Genomic DNA, 21,445 nt, shown 5'->3' with positions numbered 1-21,445 from the left:
GTCTACACTCAATAATACATATTATAATTAGATTATCTACCATGTTGTAACTAGATTGTCTATCATGTTATAATTTAGTACTCACTCGACAATGTATTGCCGTAACTAGAGTGTCTACCATGTTGTAACTATGTTGTTATAACTAGAGTGTCTACCATATTATAACTATATTATTCACCATGTTATAACTCGGTTGTTTCTGAATTACAACTAACAATCTAAATTATAACTACAATATAGCACAAATTGCAACTGAGTGACTTACATAGATGTAACTCCGTTACGATCCTAAAACTTCATCAAAATGTAGCCTTCACGGATCTCATTTTGTTAAGCATATTTTTTTCCAACAATATATTTCAAACGGATAAAAAATCAGATATGTGATTTTAGAGATATTGCATTTTAACTATCAGAATCAACAAAAGATTCCCTGCATGCATGTTTTCTCACAGTGCACATGCCGATCTGGGTTGCGATTATGTACTTCTAAACGCATGGCTGTAACCGGTCTACCTAACGAGTTGTAACTCACAGTTTACAGATTGTAATTAGGGATGTGCGCAATGTGAATAGCAACTGCACATATGAACAAAATAGACTCGCTGTACACATATATACACATATACATATATATATATACATATACATATACATATACATATACATATACATATATGTATATGTATATGTATATGTATATGTTATGTATATACATATATATAAGAGAGAGGGGAAACATTTTCTGTACTCTCAGTGTACATACTCCCCCTCTAATATTTGTTTAAAAAGGAGTATGTACATCTTAAAAAGTAGTATATATATTTCAGAAAAATATATACTTTACTTATAAATAAATATACATATATCTGAAAGTAGTATACATTTATCATAAAGTAGTATATACTTCAGTTATAACAGGATCAACACTGGATTTAGCCAAGAGTATGTACTTCAGAGAGTATAGACTAGTTTTCGTATCTTTACTTCTGAGTGTACATACTTCTCCTCTAATAAATATTTAGAAAGGATTATATACATCTTAAAAATTAGTATATACATCTCAGGAAAAATTCACTTATAAAGAAGACGTACCTGTGACATTGACAAGTGGGACTTGCAGCGGCTGACTTAATTTTCCAAGCAAATTTGCACAAAAACTACATGTATTTGTATCAAATCCACTTATCCATCATCTATTGACTCACATTATAGTCTACATTACTATAATATATATATTTTCACGTCCAGTTGTACATATATAAAGTTGAAACGTCTTTCACAAAAAAAAAAAAAGTTGATACGTGGCAAAGTGCAGGTCACAGTCGGCTATATATATATATCACACATTTAGTTGAATTGACATGTGACATATCTCTGAAAGCAAAACAGTGGTCGTCCAAGGAATTGACATGTGACGCATCTCAGAACCTTCGGATCAGCTTTGGGAAGGATCCGAGAAGCTTTGCAGTTCGCAGGCTGGATGCATAAATAGCAAAGCCCTGCACGCCAAAAATATTATTCAGACACAAGGCGGCTAGATAGCTTTATAGCTAGTGGTGCAATTGTAGCTAGTGCATGCAATGGCGGCTTCGCTAGGATTAAACCCTGAAGCTTTCTTCACTCCATACTCCTACTCATCGACCTTCATGCCCGACTACGAACCGAGCTTCCCGGTGGCGGCCTCCGCCGTCGACGCCGCCTTCTCCGCCAAGCTCGACGATCTTCAACAATTTGAGTACTCGCCGGCACCGATCTTCGCCGGCGCCGGGGATGATCGCAACGGGAAGAATATGTACGTATATGTATAGCAAATTAAGTTGCTGCGGTTGGATTTTAGAAATTCTTTTGTGCTAGTTTGTTGCTGCTGCTGCTTACCTGTGTTCTTTGGTGATTTGCGTTTAGGTGTGGGGGTGATGAGAAAAGGGCGAGAGTGAATGGGAGGATTGGGTTCAGAACGAGATCGGAGGTGGAGATCTTGGACGACGGCTTCAAGTGGAGGAAGTACGGGAAGAAGGCAGTCAAGAACAGTCCAAATCCAAGGTACATATATATATATACACATGCATCTGCACATTTCAAGTCACTTCACTCGAGTTCGAGGGATAATAACCAAGTTTGAAAGAGAAAAAGAGAACTGGCTTCCAAACGAAAACAGTTCAATTTCTAGGGAGTTTGAAGAAAAAATATTTTTTTATATAAAAAGAAGAGAATTGTAGAAAAAAAGAACTCGGCCGGCTTCCTTGGTGCTTCTCTAGTATGGATTTTTTTTAAGATTGCGAGTGGTGAGCGAAGACTTGGATGCACATGAAACTTTGGCAGTCCTTTGTTTCTTGTAACTTAAAAAAATAATTGAATCGGCGAACCGATTCTGATGGGCGCATGCATGCGTGCAGGAACTACTACCGCTGCTCGTCGGAGTGCTGCGGCGTGAAGAAGCGCGTGGAGAGGGACCGCGACGACCCTCGCTACGTCATCACCACGTACGACGGCGTCCACAACCACGCCAGCCCCGGCGCCGCCGCCGCCGCCGCCCCTCAGTACGGCGGCAGCGGCTTCTACAGTAGCCCGCCGCACAGCGGCTCGCCGTCGGCCGCCTCCTACTCGGGCTCGTTCCTCTTCTGACATCCGAGCCTTGACCCAGCGACTCACACAGTAGGATGAGAGTGGAAGAACGTTCGGAGAGCTACAGGCCGGATAATTCCGAGACGTGCTTGGAGTTGTAGATTTTTAAAGTGTAATAGAATTAAGCTACAGAAATTCACCTTCTTCCGATGTATCATGGTGATGATGACTGCGTGTTTATTTACTTGCCCTTTAATTCCTTTGTTTCGTTTTGCCGATATGATCTTGGCGTCGAGTTCTTATATACGTGTATATAATATGCAGTTGCTGAATGGATGCTACTTTAATCGCAATTCTCAACGATTAGTACAAACAAATGAAAGGGAAATGTTGAAATCAGTGTCGTGGCACTTGTTTGGTGCGTTTTCGATACCAAGATAAACAATAAATTTGGGCACAAGCACCGGTTTGTATTAGGGAGTTACTCCTGATGATTGTAATTTGAGTCCCACTACTAAAAAAAAGGGCAATAATCCCATTCGGTTCCAAAGGGTTTGTCTAGTCGGTTTCCGAACTGATTGCCCTTCCCCGACTGTGAAAATCAACGGCTATAGTTGTAATTAATAAGTCAAAAACTAAAATGTAAAAATATAGAAAAGATAAGAAAAGAACATAGAAGGTTGGAGAGAGAGATCATCCAAAGAAGTTTCTCCATTGCTATGCCTACGGCTCCTTCTCCTATTAATCCTAACACAACAAATCATCTCAAATCATCCGATTAATCTTTAACATGGTATCAGAACCTGTGAATCATGTGTTATTCCAAGTTGCAGTGTCGGTGTTTGCTGTGATTTAACGGCTGCCGTGCAAGAGGGAGCCATCGTTCTTCCTCTGTTCGTCGGGCGTCGCTACTTCGGGAGTGGTCACCGTCACGGCTTGGGCTCGTGTTCAGCCATGTGCTAGACCAAATCCATCACGCCGATGGGTGCTGTCGTTGTTGCCTGTTGCGTGTTGCTAGCCTCTGTCTCTGTCAGTTACAGTGTGTGCCTGCTGGGGGTGCTGTGTGCTGTGCCTACGTGCCTGTATGCACATGGTTTGAGAGGAGAGCATGATCTGGAGCCTGTTCCTGGATGCACCTTTGATTCCTGCGCGGATCCTCCTCTTCTGATTGTGCACAACGAAGGATCAGTCTGCAATTTTTTGGGTGCTGTTGCTGCTCAATTGACCAAGTTGGTTTGCTCCTTTCTTTTATTGCAGTACTAGTGCTTGCACTTGTTGAGTTTTGTAGTACACCACTCGATTGAGAGCCATGGGGGATACTACTGGAGAGAAGTCCATGGATTCTATTGTTCGATAGACTGCAAAATTTTCAGTAAAATGCTAGAACAGCAGCAAGCCGAAACTTTAAGCAATCTTTGGAGCCTAATCTGATCAAATTATCGGGTCCAGGAGACTACATTAGTTGGGCTCATTATGCCCGATTAATTTTGAGCTCTCATGGGTACGAGAGTTTGTTGGTCACTGATGAGGTCGAAACGAAGAAGGATGCTAATGGAGCCAAGTCAATGATAGAGTGCTTGTGTGGCTGTTGGGTAGCATGGAACCAACAGTGTGTGAACAAGTAGAAACCATGGAGACGGTTGCAGAAGTATGGTCTGCTTTGGAGAAACAATTTTCAGGAAAATCAAACAAGATGCATGCTACTCGAATTATGCATGAGTTGACTCACTTGAAGCAAGGTACAAAGTTTCGGTACAAAGTTTGTGACCGAGTATCCTAGTAAAATGAAGAAATTATACTGGGACTTGTACTATTATCATCCTTTTTAGCCTATTGACAAGAAGGATATGGCTGTTCACCATGCTTGGTTTTAGTCATTTGTGGGCAAAGTCTTTCTAGATGGCTTAAATCAAGAATTTGATCTTCGTCATCAGCTTATTTTCTATAAGCCTGAATGACCTAGTTTGGATGATATCATTTCTAATGTGATGGAAGAAGAAACAAGGCTAGCTCATTCCAGAGTGGACGATCAAAGAAGAGTTGATGCCGGTGCTGCTCTTTCTATACAAACCGGTCGCACATCTAAATTTCAAAGAGATGAAGATAAAAAGAAATTGTTTTGTGATCATTGCAAGCGGGATGGGCACACCATTGAGAAGTGTTTTAAGTTGCATGGCTATCCACCTGGGTGGAAAAGGGAAGATCTTAGCCAGAGGGAGTCCAAGGCGGTAAGTGGAATCAAGCAAATCACACTAAACCAGAAGGGGAGTTTCTAGTGGTAGATGTGCAAGCTCTTGAGGAGTACAAACCCAAGCTCAAACTCTGACAAGGCTTAGCTTCCAACCAAGGTTCCGCTAATGATATTCTAGTTTTCATGACACAACCCAAGGTATGAAATCCCATTCAAATTCATGCATATGCAATCCAATCTAAACAATGGATTATTGATTGTGGAGCTACTAATCATATGATAGGAGCATCTAACTGTTGAGGGTAAATCCCTAACAGTGATTCCAGAGTATGCTGGACAGTGAGTGTGTGGGCAGTGTTTCAGCAAACAGGTGTGTGTGTTTGGTGGATTAAGGGACACAAGGAGTTATACAAGTTCAGGTCTTCCGGAGGATAATAGCCCTACGTCTTGTGTATGTTATGAAGGATCTCAGCGGATTACAGATGATATTTTTTCCTAGTCTCCTGCCTCTACTTTGGAACGAGGCCCTCGTCCCTTTATATAGTAAGGAGGAGGAGTATTTACATGTGGGTCCGAACAGAAAGGCCTCTACTCATCCTAATATCTAAACCAGACCATCATTATGGAGGACCAGACATGCTCACTTGCTCTGGGGGTACCATGCGTCTAGTTGCCGTGCATCTAATGCCACGGGAAGGGATAAGGTCCTTCTGTGCCGACTCCATCCACTTGCCTGGTTGGGCTGCCGATGACATCCCATCCGTCGTGCGCTACCGTGTCGGTCCTACAAAGTTCTATCCCGCAACATTTAATGCTACGGAACGGGACAATCCCCTTTGGTGCTGACCCTGTCCACTTGCCTGGTCGGGTTGCTGACAACGTCCCATCCATCATGGGCCGTCGTGCCGTCCTGCAAAATTATATCCCACAGCATTTAATGCTATGGGACAGGACAGGGCCCTTCAACATCGACCCCGTCCACTTGTCTGGTTGGGTTGCTGACAATGTCCCATCCGCCGTGTGCTGCCGCATTTAGTGCTACGGGATGTGACAATGCCCAACTGCGTCGTTCATGACTTCGTCCTCTAGTCCTGGTGCCTGGGAAAAGAAAAACACCTGAGTGGATATTAGCGACTGCACTCTGGACATGTTGCGTCAAATCTGATCCCGTGACCAGTGAGGCTGGTCACGGGTGTAAGCGATGGTATAGGGAGACTGGTCGGGCGGGGGCTTAGACTGGTCGCTATAGTCGCACGATCGACTAGGTTTTGGGGAGTACGTGGCTCTAGTTGTTAGGTCCCCTGTGGAGTCTGTTTAGTCAGGGTACCCCTTTACTTAATACACTGACAGTAGCCCTCAAGCCTCCCTATGACCATGGTCCGACCTAGTTGTGCCACTCAGGTCCCGGGTAGACGTAGTCTGCCCCAGGAGTGGTCGTTTGATGTCGTTAGTTCCTAAAGCTTGACTCTGAATTTCGTGTCATCTGGGGAGGCTTTAAGTGTCCTGAGAGAGGGAAAAAACAAGGGGGATGAGAGGAGAGACATTGGTCGTAGTTGGACCTGAGGGACCCTTGGCTCCATTAGCGTGCTCCCTCGGGTTTCGAGTGTTTTGAATGCCGCACCGGTGTGGGTTTTTAAAGACGAGTGTTTGATGGCCTTCCGATCCACCTCCTTGCCTCACCTCCTCCCATCAGGTCTTCCAGTGCCTAGAGCTCATTCGTTTCTATCCTGTCTTGCGCTCCGCTTCGTAGTGTAGGCAAACCCTTAGGCCATGGCGTGCTCCATTTCTTCATCGCTGGAGGGGTCGATGATATTGGATGACTTGGTGGAGGTGGAGTTACCTCCGCCTTCGGATCCGCCTGCCGAGGCATCTTCGAAGGCAGTTTTTGTTGAGGATGCGCCTGCGAGGCTGGGGCTGGCACTTGCGAGACTAGAGCTGGCAACCATCACACTTCCGCTCCTCCAAAGGAGGGCACCTTCCGCTGGTCCTTCTTGTTCTCTCGCTCGGGTGGATCCCTCGGCCGAGGTCATCGATATTTCTGGTGATGAGGAGTGGATCAATTGAGACCTTCTGGAGAAGGAAATTGATGACGAGGAAGAGTTGCAGATGAAGAGGAAGAGAGGTCTTCAGGGTGCGCTGGGGTCGGTCATTAGCTCCAGCAGGGCCTTTGCCTCGGCCTCCCTCCCTGGCCCGTACGCAGGTCGTCGCCCGATCCCTAGAGCGGTGAGCTGCCGCCCCAGGGAGGAGTATAAGAGGTTTCTTGACTCATTCAGAGGTAGGTAGAGATGAGAGTCCGACGGACTCTTTCTGTCAACTTCGCTTTAGTTACTTGAGCCAGGGAGGATAGGGAAGGCATGTGCCAGGATAGTTGGTCCAATTGGATGTAACAAGTTGGTTTGTACTCCTTCCTTTTTATGAACGGAAAATGTTTGAGGTTTCAAGTCGCCCGTCCTTGTCCCCTTCCGCTTGCTAGCCAGGCTCTTGGGCGTAAAACGGATCATAGCTCGACAAAAACCCGTTGGTGGCAACAAGCGCTCGGCCCAAGTGAGGGTGTGTGGATTTGTTTGTTTGGCGGATCCCGTAACAGCCGTTTAAGTGTGGTTGCATGCTATCGTCGAGGAATTAACCTGTTGGGAGCCCGTTGCTGATCGGGGAGTCCTGCAAAATAGGAAATATGGTTTTTTTGAATTTTAGAACTTACAAGTTGTATTCCACGCTCGTCTAGAAGGCCCTGCAAAAATAGAGAAATAGGCCTATCCTCGAGCGACCCTACACATAGAACTTGTGCAACAGGGCGACGTTCCAGGAGTTGTGTAATTCCCGGTCCTCCTCCATGGCCAACCTGACCGCACTAGGCCGGGTGACATCGACCACCTTGTAGGGCCCTTCCCACTTGGGGGAGAGCTTGTGTCTGACCTGACTTATTCTGAATTTGCCTAAGGACAAGGTCACCTACAACCGGTGTTCATTTTCGTACCTTTCGGTCGTGGTAGCGTCTGAGGCTTTGCTGATATCGGGCGGCTCGAATTAGAGCACTATCACGGAATTCTTCGATCAGGTTTATGTCATCCTCTCGTCGTGCCACCTAGTCATCGTCCGAGTAATTGCTAACTCAAGGTGATTGGATGGCGATTTCTGAGGGGAGCATGGCCTCCGTGCCAAAGACCAAGAAGGAAGGGGTTTCGGCCGTAGCCCGGCTGGGGTTGTCTGCAGTGACCAGAATACTGTAGGGAGTTCGTCCGCCCAACGCCTCGAATAACTTTTAAGCTTATCAATGACCTGGGTTTTGATGCCTTGTAGTACCATCCCATTCGCCCTTTCGACCTGTCCGTTGCTTTGGGGGTGTGCCATAGACGCATAGCAAATCTTTGTCCCGATCTCATCGCAGTAGTCTTGAAAAGCACTACTGGTGAACTGAGTTCTGTTGTCCGTGATTATACTGTTTGGACTACCAAACCGCATTACCAGTCCTCATATGAACTTAATTGTTGCTGTGGCGGTGATCTTCCTGACGAGTTCGGCCTCGATCCACTTAGTGAATTTGTCGATGGCCACGAACAGGAATTCAAAACCGCCTGGGGCTTTGGAGAATGGTCCCACGATATCGAGTCCCCAGACAGTAAAAGGCCAAAAGAGTGGTATAGTATGCAGTGCCTGGGCTGGTAAGTTGGTATTTCGGCCGTGGTACTGACATGACTCGCACCGTTTCACCAGCTCATAGGTATCTTGGAGGGTAATGGGCCAATAAAATCCTTACCGGAATACTTTTTCGACTAGGGTGTTGTACAAAGCGTAGCTACCACATATGCCTCCGTGGATATCCGAGTGCACTGTGCTCCCCTCTTCCTGAGTGATGCATTTCAATAAAAGGTCGTTGCTCCCTCGGCGGTAGAGGCGTTCCTCTAACAGGGAGTATCCGCGGGCTTACCGCGAGACCCTTTCTGCTGACGCATCATCATTTGGGGCTGCTCGGTTCTGAAGGTAGTCCGAGATCTAATGCATCCAGGTTGTACGCGAATTGAGCAGGGCGACCATATGATGGCTGCCCGAGGCCGATGGCACTGAGGGAAGCGTTGCCTCTAAAGGTGTTGCCTCGGGTGCTCCATTTTTGAGCGGAGCATCCCCATCACCTTGGCCTGAGAACGCGGTGGATGGTCGTGAGAGTCTTTCTTCAAAGACTCTGTCCGGGACAGTTTGACGAGAAGAAGCTAGACGGGGCAGCTCATCGGCTAGGAAGTTGTCCTTGCGAGGGATGTGTTTGACCTCAAAGTCAATGAAGTGTCGCTCTAGTCTCCTCATTTCGGTGAGGTATGCCGCCATCGTCGGGTCAGAGCACTGAAACTCCTTTTATACCTAGTTCACGACTAGAAGCAAGTTCCTTATCGCCAACAGTCGCTTAATCTCAAGTGTGGAGGCTGCTCTCATTCCGAACAAGAGGCCCTCATATTCGGTAGTGTTATTAGTTGCTAGAAAATATAATTGAACTATGTACCTGAGGATGTCGCCAGTGGGTGAGGTCAGAGTGTATGGTCCAGTGCTTGTCTCCCTCTGGTCGCAGTACTTGCTCGGACTCAACGGACGACCACTCGGCTACAAAATTGGTCAGCACCTAGGACTTGATAGAAGATCGGGGGGTGAACTGGAGGTCGAATCCCCCGAGCTCTACTGCTCCTTTTGCCGTTCTTCCCGTCGCATCTCTGTTATGGAGAATTTCCCTAATTGGGAATGAGGAAATCACCTTGATTTTGTGAGACTAGAAGTAATGTTTGAACTTGCGAGATGCTATTAAGATGGAGTATAACAGTTTTTGAGCCTGTGGGTACCGAGCCTTCGCGTCGTACAGGACCTTGCTGACGTAATATATTGGTCGCTGGAGGTCGTCCCGTTCGATGATAAAGACCTCGCTTGCGACTTGTGGTGTTGAGGCAACATAGAGCAAGTGCTCCTCGTCGGGCCGAGGCGCGGTTAGTATGGGAGGGGAGGAGAGTTACTTTTTGAATTCTTGGAATGCCGTTTCTACCTCTGGCGTCCACATGAAGACGTCGCTTTTTCTTCAAGAGTTTGAAGAGTGGCAATCCCCTTTCTCCTAGCCTTGAGATGAACCTGCTTAGAGCAGCAATGCATCCTGCTAGCTTCTGAACCTCTTTTAACATGGTTGGGGATCGCATCTAGTCGATTGCCCTGATCTTGTCGAGGTTTGCCTCTATCCCCCGCTGGGATACGAGGAATCCGAGCAACTTCCCTGATGAAACTACGAACGTGCACTTCTCCGGGTTTAGCTTTATGCGGTATTTTCGGAGATTGTCAAATGTTTCTTGGAGATCTGCGATTAGGTCTGTCTTTGTTTTGCTTTTGATGACCACATCGTGTACGTATGCCTCAACGTTTCATTCGAGCTGGGGTCGGAGGACGAGTTGAATACACTGCTGGTAAGTGGCACCGGCGCTTTTTTAAATCGAAAGGCATTTTTACATAGCAAAAGACACCAAAGGGCGTAACGAAAGCTGTTTTTTTCCTCATCTTTCCTATACATACTAATTTGATGGTACCCCGATCGTGCATCTAAGAAACATAACAGATCACTACCGGTAGTTGAGTCAACCAGCTGATCGATTCAGGGAAGTGGGAAAAGATCCTTCGGGCATGCCTTGTTGAGGTTGGTGAAGTCAACGCACATTGTCCACCTACCATTGTGCTTCCGGACCATGGCTGGGTTAGCCAGCCATTCTGGGTACTGCACCTCCTATATGAAACCTGCTTCAAGGAGCTTGTTGATCTCCTAACGAAGTGCTTCCTTTTGGTCGGCTACGAAACGAAGCGCTTTCTGCTTTACTGGTCGTGCGTCTGGTCGGATAGATAGCTTGTGCTCGATCGCACCCCTGGGGACTCCGGGCATATCAAACGGACTCCATAAAAAGACATTCGCGTTCACCCGAAGGGAGGTGATGAGCGCGAGTTCCTATTTGGGGTCCAGGACGGCCCCTATCTGACCGACCTGGTTGGGTTGGTGTCGTCCAGACTCACAGCCTTGAGCCCGCTGGGTTGCATGGTCAAGGGATGCGATCCGGGAGTCAGTTCGACCATGTCGAGGCTCTTCCTGTCGTAGTGCAGGGCTATCTTGGCGCTGCCAGTAATGGTGATGCCCCTGACGGAGTGGCATGGCTGCACGCACGATGATACGGTGCATGCGGCATGCTTGGCGGCAGCGCGTGAGAACGACGCGCGTACAGCGACAGCACGGTGTGCAACGTGATGCAATGGCACGATGTGGCATGGCTGCGTGCATGGCACGGGCCAGTAGCGCTCGGGACGGTGGGGAGCAGAAAAGAGAGGGGGAGAAGCTCACCGCGGTGGACGGACGACGACGATGCTGTTGGAACAGCGCGACCGAGCAGAGGGAGGCCGCCGACGGCTTGGAGGCTGGGCAGAGGTGGAAGGCGGGCTAGGGCAAAGAGCTCGACGGCGACGGCTCGGAGATGGGAAGCATGGAGGACGCACTAGTGCGGCACAGGAGGAGGCCACAACGTGGTGGAGATCAACGACAACGCACCGGCGACGGCAGAACGTGGCTGGGCTGCTGGTGTGTTTGCAGGGGCGCGAAGAAGAGCCGAGGGCGACACGGTGCTGCTGCTGTGCTTGTATGTATGATTGTGTGTATGTATGCTTGTGCCTGTGTGTATGGCGTGGGGAGTGGGAGAGGATGAGCACAGGTTTGTATATGACATGGGGATGATCGCTTGCAGGTGAAGCAAGAGGAGAGCAGAGGAGAAGATGGAGTTTGCTGCTGCTCGGTGAAATATCAGAGGAGAGAGGAAGGCAATTTGCCTTTTGCTACTCCTTTGATCAGAGAGGCATGGCAACGAAGAAGAAGGTGGTCGGTGATGCTGCTCATGGAATGATCAGAGGGAGAGAGGTGAGAGGGTGAGCAGAGATGAGAGAGCTTAGAAAGAGTAAGAGAGGGAAAGATCTTGGGAAAAGATCTGAGAGAGAAATTGGATGTTAGATCCAATTTGAATGTAGTTGAATTGAAATGAGTTTGTAATAATTCAAATTGAATAATTTGAATTGGGTCGGATACGGATGATTCAATTGAATGATTGAACTTCTAATGAATGGAATCTAAGAATTAGATTTGAATTTGAGAGAGGTTCAATGCAAATCTTCACACAAAGAACCATAAAAGGTATAAACCAAAATATGCATATGATCATTTTAGTGCAACGATTAATTTAGAAATTAATTTGGTGCTCTTTGAATTACTTAGCCAAAATAATACATTTGAATATATACATACGAGTATATATACATCAAATATATTTTTTCTTGATTTTATACTAGTTTAATAATCAGAAAAAGTTTTAATTTGGAGTGAATTTTGTTATTTTTCTAAAATACTAAACTTAGGGTGTTACAGGGGAGGGGTCAGGGTGGGATTTATAGGACGAAGAGGGGTTGGATTGATTCTGCCTAGGGTTAATAGCGCCCGCACGATAGTTTCTTAACTTGACAGCGATTTCTTCGCAAAAACGGTTAGGATTTGATCGCGTTTTGATGGCATGCTTCAATTCAGGGTCATCAATTGGTTGAAAAGAATTGGTTGTTCAATTGCCCTAATTGGCGACGGGGGTGACAGAATTGGTTGCGGCTACCGGCATATTTGGTTGAAAAGGGGATAAGGAGGAGGCGGGTGATGGTTCCAACGGGTTGGCTCGGTTGGCACCGAGAGAGGGAGAGGAAATTGGACTTTTTTACACGCTGGTTCACGGGTCATAAACACAAATTCTTACCAAAGTTTGTCTAACCTGTGACGATCAATCGATCATCCATAAAAAGTTTGGCATGTCATGCTTTAGCAATGTATGGCTCCAAACCAAACATAACGTGCCGGTAAGCTTTTTTGCCAAACTCTACCACATTTTTGCCTAACTTTAGCTACCAGGCGCCACCTGCCATACGAGCCCTGTCCGAGGCTCTCCCCAAATTCCCCAATCTCAGCCTGCCTCACAGCCGCAGGCCACATCCCGCCGGCAGCCGCACCGCCTCCAGCTTGCTCCTCCTCCCCTCTTCCCATCGCTCGCTGCCCCTCACGGACCCGAGCAGCCAGCTTTTTCCTCCCTCACACTTCAATCGCCGACCCGCCGTCGGGGTTTCCCGTTTCTTGGATCTCTGTGCGGCGGGCGCTTGACACGATGTCTGGAGGCCAAGAAGGCCCCGAAGGCTCAGGTGAATCCAATTCGTGAAATCTTGCTCGTAGCGTCAAAGGAATGCTTTTTTTTTTTTAGAATCAGGCGAGTGACCTGATTGCTTGGCTTAAGTTTGGTTCATACGTTGCAATTCCAGGAATCTTTGTAGCATGGTCTAGAGATTTTTCGTTAGCAATAGCCTTCCCTAATACAAATGCTACGACTGTTCTTTTGTGCTGCCTGATTAAAAAGGCATCTGTCCCATTTTCTGCTGGGTGGAGTTATATTATCTGTTCAATCTTAAATGGTTATATGTTGTTCAAACAATGCTCAAATTTTCATTCAGTCACTGGGATAAATAGGGGTGATTTGCTAATATCTTGTTAGAGAGGCGTATGTATTGTTGTTACTCCCTTTCTTTCTGGCGATTTCTTGTTAAATGACAAGCTTTTCCAATCAGATGTAGCGAAATTTATGCAATTAAGGGTGTCTTTGATGTTGATTTTTTGGTAGTTAATTGGGAACAACTGGTTGTTGCATCGCATGCGTGAATTTTGAAACGTGAACTAATACAGGGTTGCACATTGGTTATGTTCACTGAATATATTTGTCTGTTCTTAGTTGTGCTCCTGTTTTTGTTCTGATAGTTATTGCTGCGTTCATCATCCTTTGTGGTCTGCTTAACATAGGCAAGTACCCAGATAAATAAGCAAGTCCTATGGCTATGGGTGTTTAAAAATTCTGTATATGGAGGCATTTTGATTACAGTAGGAACAAAACTTGCAAACCAAACTGTGCTTTGCTTGGCCGCAATAGTTCTATAACTTCTAAGGGCCATAGTAGACCAAAACAGATTACAGATTCCTGAAGGTATGGAAAGCTTGTTAGTTTGAGAGTGAGATAAGTAATGGCGTTTGCACTACAACAACATCAGATTATTTTGACTTGTTGTAGGTTAGTACTACTTAGCTGATGGAAGGTATGCAGTTAAGTCTAGTATACTACCACATATAGATGTTCCCAATACCATTTACAGAAGTATGAAGATGGGGGTTATCATGTGACGCCACACAGGTGTTCACCTCCAAGATTTGCCAATTTACCAAAGGTACTATCTTCGCGTGACAAGCAAGAGGGCATTTGAACTCTGCAAAATTGTTTTTCAATCCTTACTCAGTCTTTTCCTTCAGTACAGGACCCTAGTGAAAATTGTAATGTCATGTGTCAGATTGCATATTGTATGATGAAGATAGTTGGTATAAGGATTTCCTAGGTTTTATTTGAGTAGTTACAGTCTTAGAGATCAAGCAGAGGTGAACAGACAATAGATATTGTAATGGGTCAATTATCGATGGGGAGGACTCTGACTCGTACATTTAGAGAGAATTGATGGTTTTTTGGTTCTTATGTACTAGTTTACAATGCTGAATGCAATTTTTATTATTGATCTAGCCACTAGCTGCCAGTACTTTGTGCATTACTTGTCATGAGTCATGACTTTCAATTATCGCTGCTACTTTCTGCTATTCTGAACATAATCTTAAGTATGATTGACCTCTGTTTATGAGAAGATGACAACCTTTCTCGAAAATTACACCGGCATCCTTGTTGGGCCTAAATATTGTGCTTCTTAAAGAAAGAGCCTCTAAGAAGTATTGACGTCATCTAGAGAACTGGTTAAATTTGAATAACATTGGCTGATGTGCAGTCTTAGTGCTATAGTGTAGTGAGGTTCAGCAGTCAGGTCTTGTGGACCTTCAGACCTTATATACCCTTGTAGTTTTGGTCTTGTAGATCTATTGTACAGGTACCACCAATTTACTGTACTAATATATACCATCTTGATTCTTGAGAAGAAGGGATCTTCTTACTTACTGTCACCATAACTTTTTCGTGTAGATCATAACATGGACCTAGGAGAAGGCAATACCAATACTAGGGTCAAAAGGGCAAAAGCCACAAATTGGCCCAGAGTGATGTCAAAGTTTGTGCTTGATTGGTACCTCGAGAAGAAGAAGGGAATGCCGCCTAAGACCAAGTTCAAGAAGGTGCACCACGTTTGGTGCACCTCTGCAGTAAATGCTAAATTCAAAACAACTTTCTCTGTTGACCAGGTCCATCGCCATTTTAGACGTTTCAAGGAGATTTGGATTATTGTGACCAAGTATGTCAATGAGAATGGGAGCAGGTTTAGCAAGAAACACAAAATGCTTATACTTCCTCCTTCCACTATGGCTAGTCTACCTGTAAGCATTATGTCATTAGAAATGACTTGTTTTGCATTGTTTTCCTACCATGCTAATGAATATCTTTCTTGTATAGATAGCAGAGCGTGCTATTCTCGCTAAGCCCATTCCATTCTGGGACCATCTGGTAGATCTCTTTAACGATGGCCAACTGGATTGTGCTGCCTGCATGAGAGACCCTGTGACGGCTGATGATTCTAATGAAGAGTTGGAAGCCCAGGACGCATTGAACCTTATGGCCACTTGTGCAGAAACAGGGGACCAAGATGGGGAAGACTTCGACAAAATAGGGTTGGAGGGTGAAGATGACCATCATGAGGTGGCAGCAAGTAGCGGCGGGGTGCCTTGTGAAGTGATGTCAGGTACTAGTGCACCATCTGCGCAGCCGTCTGGGTCATTTGCCGAGAGCAATATGGCTGCTCTCAAGCCTAGCGCAAAGAAGTTGAAAATAGTCAGCAAAACAAAGTCGAGCCCAAAGCTGCAGGCTCCAGTGACACGTGATGTCAGGAATAAGGATGTGTTGAACACTACCTTAGTGGGGATCCGTGACAGTGTTGCAAAACCAGTACGAACAGCAACAACATCAGACCCAAATGCTCCTCTGTGGAACATGCTAAAAGAAATTTCATTGACACCTTCTGATAGGTTATCAGTTGGAATATATCTTTGTAAGCCAGAGTTTGAAGTGCATCGAAGCTTTTTTATGAACATGGGTAAGGAGTACCTCGAAGCGTGGGCCTGCAAGTTCTTGTCTGGAGAGGAACCTGGAGTCTTATAGTTTGATAACTGAATCCAGATCGAGGTTCTTGCTGCTGCATTGTAGTGAGCGCATAGTCTGCTGATGAACCCGTTCATATTGTATGTAAGCTTGTGTTTTACTATTGAGCACATCTTGTGCTTAAACAATAGGTAAATATTAGTTTGATAGCTATCATGTAACTTAATGTGTGGACAAGTTAGTTAGCCTCTCGGGTATGTAAGCTTTTTAAGGCTTATTTTAGCTATCTGATACCCCCAGGTTGTAGATGGTAACTGAAATTTTCTAATGTTATTTGGGGCATGTTTTTGTTAAGATTTAGTTCTGTTTTTGGAATTTGTCATCTTTCTTCAAGTTACCTAAGCATTGTAATGGCTGCATACTTATGTTTGATCAGTCTGGTATCTGTATCAACAATATCTTGATCATTCAAAGAACTACTTCCTCCATTTGTTATATTTACCCACGCCCACTGTTGCGTTCAGACCAAAGGAAACCCAAAATCAGTGCAAAAGAAAACGATAAATCAACCAGGATTACGTGCCTACCCCCTTAGAACAAACATAGAGAAACACAGGGAGTATTTAGACTTTTGAAGATAACCTAAATACAAATGGGTAATTAATGAAATTTCCAAAAAGGAAGAAATCAAAATTTATATTTTGCATGGCATACTATTAAAGGGTTTTGTCTGTACAACATTAAAATGATCCTCCCACTATGTCATTCAAAATTTGTGCCGCTGAATTTTGATCCAACCATCCAACTGATCTTCATTCTCCACTATAAACGTCTCTCCTCTCCACCTTCTCAAACCCTAGCGCCGCTGCCACCTCCTGTGCGCTGCTATCTCACCGGTCTCACCAAGGATCGTTGATTTAACATTTTCAAGCTTGAGCAGATCACGCACACAAGAACAATTCAGTCAATTCATTGAAATAATTGAGGTACGTCCTTCCTTTTAGATTGTGGATTTATCCACCGTCATTCTCAAAATGTGAGTCGGACCACAGATGATCCCCACGGTTCACATTGCTTGTAGTTGGACCATAGGTGATCCTAGTGTCCTATTATTAGTTTCTAACTTCGCATCCTTGAAAAGCAAGTTCAATTTTAAGGAAACTCTATTCAGACCTCAGATTTGATGTTAGTGCCATCCGATTTGGGAGCACATATGTGTTTCAGTGGTAGAGTGCATGCCTCCGCCTAATGAAGTTATATATAATCTAGAGGAAGCCCCCTCTCCCGTCAACAATTTTTTACCATAGATGAGGGAGAGAAAGAAGAAAAAGAGGAGGGAAGAGAAAAAAAGAACAGGTAGAGAAAGGTGGATGAGCCCATCTGCTCCTTTGCATCCGTCGTTGTATATATTCAATCCAACGCCCACTAAGAAAAAATGTGAGTCCTTAAAAATCAAGTATTTCCTAGGACATTGTAGCATATAATAGGGCTAGGGTTTTACACTTACAGTGGCCCCCACCCTCTTCCACGAATCTCCTTTTGTCCCAGAGCCTAACCCGTTGTCTCAGCTCAAGCTTCCCAGGCTCCCACGCTCCGACCCCTCACCGTCTCGTAGGGCCGGCCCTGAGGGGGTGAGTATGACGACCGTCCTGGATCTCAAAACTCAAGACCCCTATATGTTTCAGCATTTAATATTAAGGTTTTTATATATTTTTTTATATCTAATATTTAAATAAATAGACTCCTGATAGCAAGATTTGTATAATTAGGCGTCTACCGCCCCCTGAAAGGGTTGGAGCCCTTTCAGAGGTCGATAAAAATGCCACTGTGGTAGCACCACCCCTTACCGTCCTCTCAAAGGGCGGGTAGATCCCTCCCCCACGCCCGCAGCCGTACCGCCCACCTCCTCCACCAATATAAAAGACTGAAAATCAGTCAAAATAGCCATTTAAATTTAGAAAAAGAAAGAAAGAGAGGGGGAGGAGAGGAGAGGAGAGGAGGGAGATGAGAGGGAGGCAGCGCGGCAAAGCTCTATTATTTTTGATTTGTGGATTTTGGATCTCGGTTTCCGGTGATTTTTTTAGACTTATGTTTTTATTAGTAATTAAAGTATCACTAGATCTAAGGTTTAGCGACATAACAGTAGTTACATTATATGAGACTTAGGTTTTAGAAATGTAAGATATGCTGTCTTTATAGTATATTGTAAAGATCAAGTTTGACATGGTAGGATAGCCATCAGATATATAGTAGTATTAGAGTATGGTAGTTTCAATTATCTAGATTTTATAGAATAATGATGTAAGTAATAATTATAGATAATTAGAAACTTTATTAAATAGACGGATGGTTAATTAGTTTAAATTGGTTAGTTTGCTTAGGAGCAATATTAAATAAACATATTGTAGATCTCTCTGGATTTCAACATATCATCAAGGGATTTAGTGTAAGGAACCGTTCAGATAATATTCTAATTAATCATTACGTCGATTATTTTCATAATCACAACTACAACAATTAACCAGAATATCACCCCGATAGTCCCGACATGTGTTTTGTGCCCAAGATCGAAACACATGCCTTCCAACATACACATCACAACATAGCTTAATAAAGAGCGAGTAATAAACATTTATATTACAAGTATTAAGCATACAACTGATTTCAATAATTTACAACAAAAACGAGCTAGGAGGAGACAAAAACCCCTCAACTCCTAACCACAAAAGAACTACGCAGCGGAAAGTTAAACTTATAAACAACAAAAGAGAATGGCGTCACATGCCCTTAGGCACCGTCCCGAAAGTGCCACTTTCAGAGTAGGATACACTACTCTTGCCCACCACCAAGATCGGCAGGCACGAAGTAGCCAAACACCGTCTCTTCCTCACTAGCAGCACCTGAAACACAGGCATGAGTATGAAGGGTACTCGCAAGACTTAAACCATATAGAGCACATAAACATAGCTTGACTCCAAAAATTATGCATTGAGCCATTAGCAAGGATAAAGCCACATGATTATGTTAAACATAAGCGGTAAGCAATCTAGACATCTACGTGTGAGCAACTAACTTAACCAACAACATAATTCTACCCTGCATATACCAACTAAACATAAAGGTAACCGTAACCAATATAAACATAATACTAGAACCAACATGAGCATATATGTAACCAAGAACCAACTCGTCCATCTCCCACATAACCAACCACAACCACAATCGAAACTCTACGACTGGGTGCAAATGAAACAATAGCATGCTCATGATCGAGAGCTCAGCATTTCGAAATGTTTATACACCCTGCAGGGGATACTCCTGAACCCACACGACACGAGGACTGTTCGGCTTGTGCCACCCGCTAAAGTGCACACAAGAGGGTACTCGTGACAACCTTTCCCAACCAGCCCCAACCGTTTGGATCATGCATCGCTCGGCGCGGCGGTACTAGAACTACTCCCGGAGCAAACTAGTATCGCTACAAGCCCGCCCGCTCGCATCGTCGATGTCCACGCCCAAAAAACCACAACTGCGAAGGTATTCGACTCGCCTTACCATTAGATTGGCATGTGGTGAGTAAGATAAGTGCTAAAGCCAACTACCCTGACGATCGGCCTTAAATGATGCAAGCGGTCTACGGTGCTCGGGTTCCTCTCCCGATCTACCCCCAGGACTTTTCTTCGGAGCAGACGTCACCCCTAACACCGTCCACATCTCGTCTCATACTCACCACTCAACCAACCATCATCAACCCATATCCAACATTGTGATCATAACAAAAGTAAATAACGTCTATGCTTGCGAACGACAAAACCATTCACCGCTCGACTTCTACCGAAAGACCTATGCATTGCTAAGCATTTCAATTAATTTGTAATCTAGACAACAACATGTTCAAGACGACAAGGGTATGGATAAACAACATCTCAAGGTCGAGGATATGCAATTCAACATAGGATCTACCCATTTATACCCGACAATGACTCACTAAACATGCAAACATACACAAGCATAATTTATCAATTTTAGACTTCATTCAATTCGATTAAACGGGTGCAATATGCAAACACAATAGGTTGCTTGCCTTGATGCACTGATTCAAAGGTGCGGCGCCTCGGGATCGACCTCAGTCTCTGGGATCGATGGATCGGTGTGCTCTAAGAAACATAACGCGTGCAATGATAAGCATAAATGAAATGCAACAATGTAAGCTACAAGATGCAAACGATGAAATACCATGAAAATATGCTCTAAAATGTAGGAAAATATTTTTACTAGCTAGAACAAGTCATAAGAAGACTAGCAAAATTGGTTTCATCCATTTTGGACTTGCAAAGAATTAATGGTGAATTAATGAAGCTTAAACCTGATTAATTAGCCTCAAAACGTTAATTAATTATTTTCAGGATGAATATATTTTTAACAGGTATATGATTTTACAATGAAACCAACAAAATTGGTTTCATAATTTTTGGAGTTCGTATAAATTAATTATGAATTTTACAAGTCATCAGCAGAGGAGAAAAAAATCCTCTGATGAACAGTGCACCCGGATACTCCGGTCTAAGCCGGATACTCCGGTACCCGGAGACTCCGGGTGATTCTCCGGCAGTGCCTCTCTGTTATTTCTGGCTGGGGCTCGCCCGGAGACTCCGGACTAGTCCGGAAACTCCGGGTTAGGCCCAAAAATACCCGTTTTGAGTCGAAAAATGCCTAGTTTGATTTGCGATCTTCTCCAATCCAAAAGGGAACATGTTTGAGCTAGTTCAATGGTTTTATAACTCACTTAACAACCTAGTAACTCCATTCCTAACTCAAATTCATATAATTCCTCAATTTAGGGTTAAACTCACAAAAACTCATGAATTTCACTCTTTTGTGAAATCGACCAATCGAATCATGAATTCCTGCCATGGGGAGCCTAAGGGACTTACCCACGGCACTTGTGATGGTTAGTGGTCGTCGGGCGATGAAGAAAATGGTGGAAAATCAAAGAATTCTGGTGTTCTTCACTTTTCAACCCTAACACCAAAAGACATCCAAATCGGCTCAAATCCTTCGGGAATGAGCAAACAAATTGGAGGAATGGAATGCTTGTGAGCTTGTGATCGTAATGGTACCACATGCTCATCTCGAATCCTTCTTTTGAGCTCGGATTTTAGGAGAGAATGAGAGAGGATGTGAGAGGGAGAGAGAGCTCTTGCTTCCTTTGCCTTGGCTGGTGGGGAGCACGGGTGGGAGTGAGGAGGGGAGAGAGAGAGGAGCAAGTGGGGCTGCTCCAAGGGAGTGAGTGGGGTGGTTGACCCACATGTGGGGCCCACTTATTAGGGAAAAAGTCCGTTTTAACTATGAATTCAATCATTTTATCGCCCGAATTCGATTCTCTCATCCGATTGATATGAAACGAATTGCGCTAGAGTTATAAAACAAAATTACACAAAATTAAACATAATGCTTAACAAGTATAATTATGCTTAATTATGTGATTATGGAATTTAGGACGTGACAAACCTCCTCCCCTTTAGAGAAAAGAGAATCTTGT

The 21,445-nt window shown here is 44.6% G+C and overlaps 2 protein-coding genes across 4 annotated transcripts; both read left to right on the top strand.

The window, feature by feature from the left end:
• The first annotated feature begins 1,508 nt into the window (after positions 1–1,508).
• On the top strand, positions 1,509–2,825 carry LOC133885728 (WRKY transcription factor 71-like). The gene is made up of 3 exons (XM_062325465.1): positions 1,509–1,795; positions 1,906–2,043; positions 2,397–2,825. Exons 1-3 carry the CDS (start codon positions 1,584–1,586, stop codon positions 2,623–2,625), a joined length of 579 nt encoding a protein of 192 aa, XP_062181449.1. The 5' UTR covers positions 1,509–1,583; the 3' UTR covers positions 2,626–2,825.
• Positions 2,826–12,628: 9,803 nt separating this feature from the next.
• Positions 12,629–16,273, top strand: LOC133884970 (uncharacterized). 3 transcript variants are annotated; one of them, XM_062324589.1, is made up of 4 exons: positions 12,629–12,979; positions 13,894–14,047; positions 14,839–15,185; positions 15,262–16,273. In XM_062324589.1, exons 3-4 carry the CDS (start codon positions 14,847–14,849, stop codon positions 15,961–15,963), a joined length of 1,041 nt encoding a protein of 346 aa, XP_062180573.1. In that variant the 5' UTR covers positions 12,629–12,979; positions 13,894–14,047; positions 14,839–14,846; the 3' UTR covers positions 15,964–16,273. The 3 variants fall into 3 exon arrangements, with proteins under 3 accessions (XP_062180573.1, XP_062180571.1, XP_062180572.1); XM_062324587.1 differs by lacking the exon at positions 13,894–14,047 and having other exon boundaries at positions 12,630–12,979; XM_062324588.1 differs by lacking the exon at positions 12,629–12,979 and having other exon boundaries at positions 12,999–14,047.
• Positions 16,274–21,445: the final 5,172 nt, after the last annotated feature.

The sequence above is a fragment of the Phragmites australis genome, chromosome 11 (genome assembly GCF_958298935.1).
Source record: "Phragmites australis chromosome 11, lpPhrAust1.1, whole genome shotgun sequence".
Taxonomy (NCBI): Eukaryota; Viridiplantae; Streptophyta; class Magnoliopsida; order Poales; family Poaceae; genus Phragmites; species Phragmites australis.
This window is presented reverse-complemented; position numbering and strand designations above follow the sequence as displayed.

Coding starts and splice junctions, on each gene's coding strand:
- LOC133885728 (XM_062325465.1), top strand. CDS start 1,584: ATGGCGGCTTCGCTAGGATTAAACCCTGAAGCTTTCTTCACTCCATAC. Junction 1,796..1,905: donor GATCGCAACGGGAAGAATAT/GTACGTATATGT, acceptor ATTTGCGTTTAG/GTGTGGGGGTGATGAGAAAA. Junction 2,044..2,396: donor AAGAACAGTCCAAATCCAAG/GTACATATATAT, acceptor GCATGCGTGCAG/GAACTACTACCGCTGCTCGT.
- LOC133884970 (XM_062324587.1), top strand. CDS start 12,946: ATGTCTGGAGGCCAAGAAGGCCCCGAAGGCTCAG. Junction 12,980..14,838: donor AGAAGGCCCCGAAGGCTCAG/GTGAATCCAATT, acceptor TTTTTCGTGTAG/ATCATAACATGGACCTAGGA. Junction 15,186..15,261: donor CCACTATGGCTAGTCTACCT/GTAAGCATTATG, acceptor TTTCTTGTATAG/ATAGCAGAGCGTGCTATTCT.